Source organism: Egretta garzetta, unplaced genomic scaffold, assembly GCF_000687185.1.
Source record: "Egretta garzetta isolate BGI_Z169 unplaced genomic scaffold, ASM68718v1 scaffold4, whole genome shotgun sequence".
Classification (NCBI taxonomy): Eukaryota; Metazoa; Chordata; class Aves; order Pelecaniformes; family Ardeidae; genus Egretta; species Egretta garzetta.
In genome coordinates this window covers 1,850,370-1,857,361 of record NW_009259329.1, presented here as the reverse complement: position 1 = coordinate 1,857,361, position 6,992 = coordinate 1,850,370, and the positions used below count along the sequence as shown (strand labels likewise).

The window sequence follows — 6,992 nt, the reverse complement described above, 5'->3', positions numbered from 1 at the left end:
ACTCCATAACCCAACAGATTTATAAAATATTAGCTTAGTAGAGAGGATGGGATTATGTTGGGTGTTAATGTTTAACAGAATGTAAATGACCTTGCTTTGCATCAGAACAGGATCACTTGTTCTTCATTTGTTCTCTTTATTCCCTTAGTTCTTCTGCTGGTTTGGGCTCCAGTTCTGGGCCTCCTATACCAGAATCAAGACTTGGAGAAGAAAATAAAGGCCATCAAATGCTGGTGAAAATGGGTGAGATGCTGTTCTGGAATCTTGCACGAGCCAGGAAACAAAACCAGGCACCAAACTCTTGGATAAGATAATTAATTAATGCCTGTTCATAAGTAATTATCCCTTGGTATTCCAAGGTCAGCATAAGGCTACTCAGGGATGTAAGCATGGAGAATGCGGAGCAGTGGAGGTAGTTGCTGTTCTGGGAAGGATACGGAAGATGGGGGGCGACTCTGGCGTTGAACAGACGGTATTTCACCTCCCCGTGGTGTAGATCAGCGTGGCTGACTGGACAGACTGGGCTCGCGCTGTCTTTCCCCTTGCCCCCGTGATGATTTTTAGGGATAGTGCTGATGTTTGTCAGCTCCCAGAATATCTTTATTAATATTTATATTAATTAACTGTTATTGATAGTCATGCTTTTTAAGTAAGTGAGACAGTTCATCTGTTGTTTCAGGCTCTTACTCTCCTGCTATATCCAACTGGCACTTTCTTGGGTTGTTTCCAAAATGTCTGTTTGTCTGTCTGAATTCAGAGTTCTGGTAGTAAAATGATAGTTACCAGATTACAATGTTGTGTCCTTTTTGTAGGATGGAGTGGATCTGGTGGATTGGGAGCCAAGGAACAAGGAATTCAGGATCCGATTAAAGGAGGGGACATCCGAGACAAATGGGATCAATACAAAGGAGTGGGAGTCGCATTAGATGACCCTTATGAAAACTACCGAAGAAATAAAAGTTACTCGTTCATCGCACGCATGAAGGCCAGAGACGAATGTAAGTGAATGTTTCTAAGCATTTTAAAATACCGTGCAGACTCGATAGTGATTTTTGTCCTAGTTATTGTAGGCTGTAAACGCTAATCAAAGGCCTAGTAACTTAATTCTTTCGAATAAAATGGTAAAACAGGTAAGTAGACTCTGATTAACCCAGCATCTTTTCCTTTTTAGGAGTTGTGTTGATGTCTGAAGCATTAATTAATTAGCCTGTTCTGTGTAAGCCACTTCCTGGCTCCATCTCTGAACGTTACCCTTCAAAAACCAGGAGCAATCCCCAGGTAGTGGAGGGAGCCGTGCCGCAGGAGCGGTGGTTGCCAGAGCAGGAGGGTCTTTGTGCTTGGCGTGAAGTTAGACCACGCTTACTGAGTAGTCCTGCCCAACTCTGAGTTTCCTACAGTCAGCGCTGTGTTCTGCTAAAGCCAGAATGGGAAATAAATCCACGGTAGTGCAGGAAGGGCTCAGAAAAAGTGGAGGCGCTTCCTAAGAGACAATTACCCAAACGATGGATTTTTGCAGAGAGTCTGTTCCATAGAACTACACTTGCCCGTGACTAAAAGGAAAAAAAATTGGCGTGCTAAATTAAAAGTCACTTCTGCCTATGGCTGCAGTAGATCTGTGTAATAAAATGGGTTCAGATAAAGCCCAGAAGGAACAATTCCTTAATAATAAAGCCCTCATTCCATGAAACATCTCAGACAGCTTAGGTAACTGCAGAATGTGTAAGAACTCTTTTCCCTATTGTTTCAGTGAAGCGTGAAACGCAAGACCCTCCACCACCCGAATAAGACTCTCTGAAGAAAGATGTCTTGCATCTTCTACAAAACATTAAACTTGTATAAATCCGGATTAAAGTCTGGAGGAAGTGACAAATAAGTTACTTTTAAAACTATGGTGAAAAATGGAAAGCTATGACATGTACTTCAACCCTTGTCGTTTAGTGTTTAAAAAAGGCCAGTCGTAACTATGACATGTCTAGCAAGTTTAAGAATTTCCATTTATTTTGCAAAATTTTTTAATTAGTTACCCATTTTATACTTGAATTAAACCCCAGCCAAGCTACCCCCGGTGCAGGATTGTGATTCACTCATTCCTGTGGCATACAGACGTTATCTGATACGGTTATGTGTTCTCTAGTTCCATAATGTATGTTTATTTCTCTCAAAAGGTTAATTCTATTTGAAGTGGAGGGGTGCTGCCTTGGGATCAAGTCAGACTGATGCTGAGCAGTGTATCCTAATGTCTAAATGGGGAATGAAGCATCTAGTTCCAGTACAGGTGACCTATGAGCACTGTGCAAGCTTGTTAGAACCTACCCTACAACTTAACGCCCCTACACACCAGCTGCTGCAGTCCCAACTCTGGTCAGAACACGAGGGTTAACTGTTGTAGCTGTTCGAGCGCTCTGAGGGATGTTCAATGCTTTGTAATGGAAGACATTCTTTAAGCTTTTTATATTTTTGTATATACTCTTTAATAAAAGCTGATTAGTTGAATAGAGGAGAATCCATTTTCTCTGCTCTGCAAGTTTCTAACAACGAAACGTTCTTGGAAGCTTCCTTTAATCGAAATGAGGAAAAAAAAAAAAAAAAAGCCTTTTATAACTGTTTCCAGAGACCACCAGCTAAAGGTGTGAGGCCCTTACACTGCACTTCCACACCAGGGGGCTGCGTGGCGGTAGCCTCCTTCGGAGTCATTTGTTTGTATAGCAGAAACCCTCTTGAAACCGTTCAGTTAATATGGTGAAACTATCAGTTTGTTCTAGATCTACTGTAGTTGTGGAACTGTAACTGTCTGTGAAGCAGCATACAACACCTGTATGTTACCAACTTGTGAATTTTATTGTTTTGCCTTCCAATAAACACTTTTTTTTTTTTAATAAAAATAAAATGGTGGCTCCTATTTCAGAGTAAATGGATTCCAGTACGTTGGCCTTACGCCCTCCTTGTATTGAATTTATCCTAACTTTGCATGTTTGGTTTTGCAGTAATCTGACAAGGCTCGTTCTATACAAACAGTTTAAATAAGGCACTAATGTCAGGAATGGTATTTTTCTACTGTGATCATATTCCTCGGGCGCTGTAGTACAGACTTTCACTTCTATTGTGATCGCAGATCACACGACCCGCACGGTAAGCGCGCATACTGCGATGACTTACCACGCTACCTGCAGAGAGAGAGGTGCTTCCTTGGTTTCCTTTTTGCCAAGCGCTGTCATAGTCTGGCTGAAGGGTCCTGCCTATCCCTGTATCCCGTACATTAGTAAAAAAATCAGATATAGGAAAATAAATTATGTATAATAAGATACATAGCCGTCAGTACAAACCCTTCCGCTACCTAGTTGATAACTTTTTATCTGTGCAGTTTGGAAGGGTTTCTTGTTGCAGCTGGAGATCTGTAAATGTAAATTTTACTTAAAGAGTCAAAGCAGTTTTTCCTCCTGTGCTTTCCGAATTTCTTCACGTGCTTGCTCAAGTGTTAGAGGTGGCGATTTGTGACTCTTGATGTACTGCAAAAAGAAAAAATCAATATACAAATTTCTTTATTATGTAGATAAAGACTTTCTAGTATTTAATAATAAATCTTCATGTCAAGGTACCTGCACTTTCCTATACTAGCAACAGAAACCCATACTTCTGTTGCAGCATTGCCTTGCTCGTTTGAGGACAGCTAAATGCTGCAGCAGAAAGCTCATTCTTTTAAAACTAAGGCCTCCACTAAGGCTTCAGGGGTTTTTTTGGTTTTTTTTTTTTACTGTATAAACTCCTGACCTGGTTATTAATATGGGCACAAGGAGCACTGTATTCTTCTATGAAGTAATCTATTCAGTGATAATATTTTTATCTGATTAATGAATAATACGCAAAGAAAATCCATTTGTTGCAAATGCTAGAAGCAGTTGGAAAGGAATACACGCTTACTCCACCCAGGCTGCTGCCTGCTCTGCCATAGATACCTCTTTAGCCTCTTCCAGGGTGTGGTAGTGGAACTGCTCGTTCTCTAATGACTCCACAAGGGCGAAGTGAAGGCGGTGAGCGTTCTCTACAAACTGCTGAGTCAACATCAAGTGCTGTTTCAACATGGTGTTTAAAACGAGAACCGATGGGCTGTATGCTGTCAAGGCTGCAAAAAAGGGGGGGGTATATACTTCAGTGATGCATAACTGTCAGAGGGTAAGGGCTGAACAATCCAAGCAGGGGTTGGTTCCATAAACTATAGTAAAACAGTAGCAAGAAACATGTTTTTCAGTTACCTTCGACTGCATCCATGCTGATGACGTGACTGGCAATAGGTGCTGGATCAATGTAGCTGTTTCCTACAGGTGGGGCAAGTACTGCAGAGGCGTCTGCTGCATATAGGATAAAATCAGAATTACTGGGATTGGGGGGGTGGAGAGGTTGAGCGCTACAGCGCGGTTCACCTTCAGCAGTCTCTTGGGACGTCAGTTGCCGTAGAACAGCTGTAGAGCCTAATGGGGAATTGTCAGCCAAAAATAACGCTAAAATAATTCTATGACCTCCATGGTTTCTCTAACTCTTATGTTCACAACGCGTGCTGGGGTGGAAGGCATCTTTTCTAACCCTAGAGAGAGTAAAAATAAAGGCTTTTGTACTTGAAGGAAGCTACTGTTTTCAAGCACACACGAGTTTCTATTTTCTCTTCCTTGAGTGGGGCAAGAAGTGGCTCTTGCCACTTTTTCCTTTAAGTAAAGCGAGGTAGCAAAGGAGCGACCCCTCAGAAACAGTTAAAGGTTACGTCTGTCTTTTATAAATGGGGCCATAGTGCTTTCCTGAGAAGGACAATGCAAAAAAGAATTTTATGATGGGCAATCACTTCAATAACAATACAATAGTAAAGGTACAATAAAGATGTTGAATTCCATTCGAGAATATTACTCAGGCTATTGCAAGCTCCATCGCAAACACCAGCTCATCTATTCAAAGTTCCTGTTGGTTTTTTTTTTTAGCAGAAAACCATTTCTAAGTTCTTACTCTGTTGTCCAAGCCCAATCTTTTCTAGAGATCACAGATTAAAGAGTTGGGCTTTAGAAAGTTTTTAATTCCAGATCAGCTAGGGGAAGCTAGTCCTGAAACTAAGAACTCCATCAAGGCTGAGTAAGCCAGCAAATAAAATATAAACACTTCAAAATCACCCAAATAGGGCTGTATTTCATGAACTTACTCTTTGACCAGCAATAGGTGAACGGAGGATCCGCTGTCTGAACCGCAGTTTCTTTCACGGTTACTTTGTGTACCTGACCGTGCCGCTCCCTGGTAAATAAAGGTGATGACTGTGAAGATCGGTGTTTTCCAGAATACATGCAGCTCTTGGAATGTTCCTCTGACGTTTTCGATACAGATTCCCTGTCTGTTGTAGACAGAGAACTTTCAAAGTCTTCAGAATATTCTGAATTCACAGTTGTCTCATCGTGCTCAAGATAATCGCATTTGTGTCTAGGGGAATCTGCAGAAACGCCACTTAAATGCTCAGAGATTTCAGCTTCAGTCACAGTTTTTTCAAGAGCCCCTTCAGAAGCATCATTCACACCAGGTGCTGCGCTCGGCATTTTAAGGGATGCTTGGTCCTTTTCCAGCAGAAACGTATCTTTTTCTGGATTTCTGCTTGATTCTTGAGAGATTTGAATGTCTGTCCCCTGTAAAACAAACCGGCTGATGTTAGGAGAACCAACAACGTATAGCCTAGAATATGCCCCTGTTATTCTTCATCCGTCCTGCTGCGTACCACTGCGAGTAAGCTACTACTTTATTAGGAAATAAAAATGTTGCTCTTCTGTGTCACCTTGCAAACTGTGCAGTGCTGTTACATTCAGTAAGGTAATGGAGATGCTAAAAAAAAAGAATTTGATTTGTTTCAGGTAAAATCCTGATCTAACCCTTAGAGCTAGTGAGATGTGCCCACCTCAGACCGCCTGTGAGTAGAACAGAAGTATCTATTTTAGAATATCTACCCTCCCCCAAACAAAGGCAGAATGGAAATATTTGCTAGCAGGGAATTTCTGCTTACCTTTGGCTTTAATTCTGCTGCTTCACTGGTGATATTTGGTGCCAAATCATCAAGGCTCAGGATATTCAGTCTGAAGTCTGCAATCAAATGGCAAATTGTCAGGAGAATTTGCATGAAAATTACAGTACACTTTCCCTTAAGCGAGAAAAGCAGGGAAAAATAAATCAGTACTACATTCCTCGTTTAAAGTATAAGACTAAAAAGTAATAGCAACGACTCTACACCGTTAACTTAGCAGCAGCTCTTGTTGAAGTTTCCTCCTCTGCCTGTCGGTGCATCAGCTAACCCACACTCAAGACATTCTTCACACCCCCCACTCACACTTGTTCTTGCTCAGACCCATTAGTAAGTAAGTACATTGTCCCGCTGATACATGAAAACTCTTCTAGATGTTGTCATTGTTTTGCTGTCATAATTAAGTGTCACCCAGGGAAGCATCATTAAACTGAACGCATTAAGTCAAAAGCCAAGAAAAATACAAATATATTACACTACAAAAAAGAAACAGATCAACATAATCAACATAAATCCTTTGATAAAGCCTTGGTTTATGTAAATTCACTCTACGGAATCCTTTCAAAATGAGCACTTGCCCGTGTTTGTTAGTACAATTTATGCCAAGTCTACTGAGACAACGTTTCAGAACACTCACCATCTGAGCTGCTGCTGGTTGAATCTTCTGCATCAGCTGCTTTCGAAAACAATTCATCTAATGATTTTATTTCACTTCTGTCACTTTCAAGAGATATTTGGCTTTGCTTGGTGCTGCCTGTTCTAGGCAGAATCATCTTTACAGTGTTGTCTTTCATGGAAGAAGACAGCGATTGAGCTCTCGTATTATGTTGTACTGACAGGTTTCTGCTGGCTGGTGAAGGTGTTGGTGAATTAACTCTACCAAAAGCATTTTTCTCCAAGCCTTTGCTATGGAAAGAAGATGTTTTAGAGACCTCTGTCAGCGAAATTTCCTTAT

At 41.1% G+C, this 6,992-nt stretch overlaps 2 protein-coding genes across 2 annotated transcripts in view; one reads left to right on the top strand and one right to left on the bottom strand.

Annotated features, from left to right (window-relative positions):
* The window catches only part of LOC104124418 (calcium homeostasis endoplasmic reticulum protein), a 13,598-nt gene extending 11,026 nt beyond the window's left edge, over window positions 1-2,572 (top strand). Inside the window, exons 14-16 of the mRNA XM_035892309.1 lie at window positions 149-243; window positions 813-998; window positions 2,166-2,572. Coding sequence (XP_035748202.1) covers window positions 149-243; window positions 813-998; window positions 2,166-2,170 — 286 coding nt within the window. The 3' untranslated portion in view covers window positions 2,171-2,572. The remainder of the gene's footprint in view (window positions 1-148; window positions 244-812; window positions 999-2,165) is intronic.
* A 384-nt stretch (window positions 2,573-2,956) lies between these two features.
* Window positions 2,957-6,992, bottom strand: part of CUNH19orf44 (chromosome unknown C19orf44 homolog) — a gene marked incomplete at its 5' end in the record, with an annotated part of 5,007 nt that continues 971 nt past the window's right edge. The window contains 6 exon segments of the mRNA XM_009636756.2: window positions 2,957-3,506; window positions 3,954-4,120; window positions 4,251-4,346; window positions 5,180-5,651; window positions 6,023-6,099; window positions 6,675-6,992. The exon segment at window positions 6,675-6,992 is cut by the window's right edge and continues 25 nt beyond it. Coding sequence (XP_009635051.2) covers window positions 3,420-3,506; window positions 3,954-4,120; window positions 4,251-4,346; window positions 5,180-5,651; window positions 6,023-6,099; window positions 6,675-6,992 — 1,217 coding nt within the window.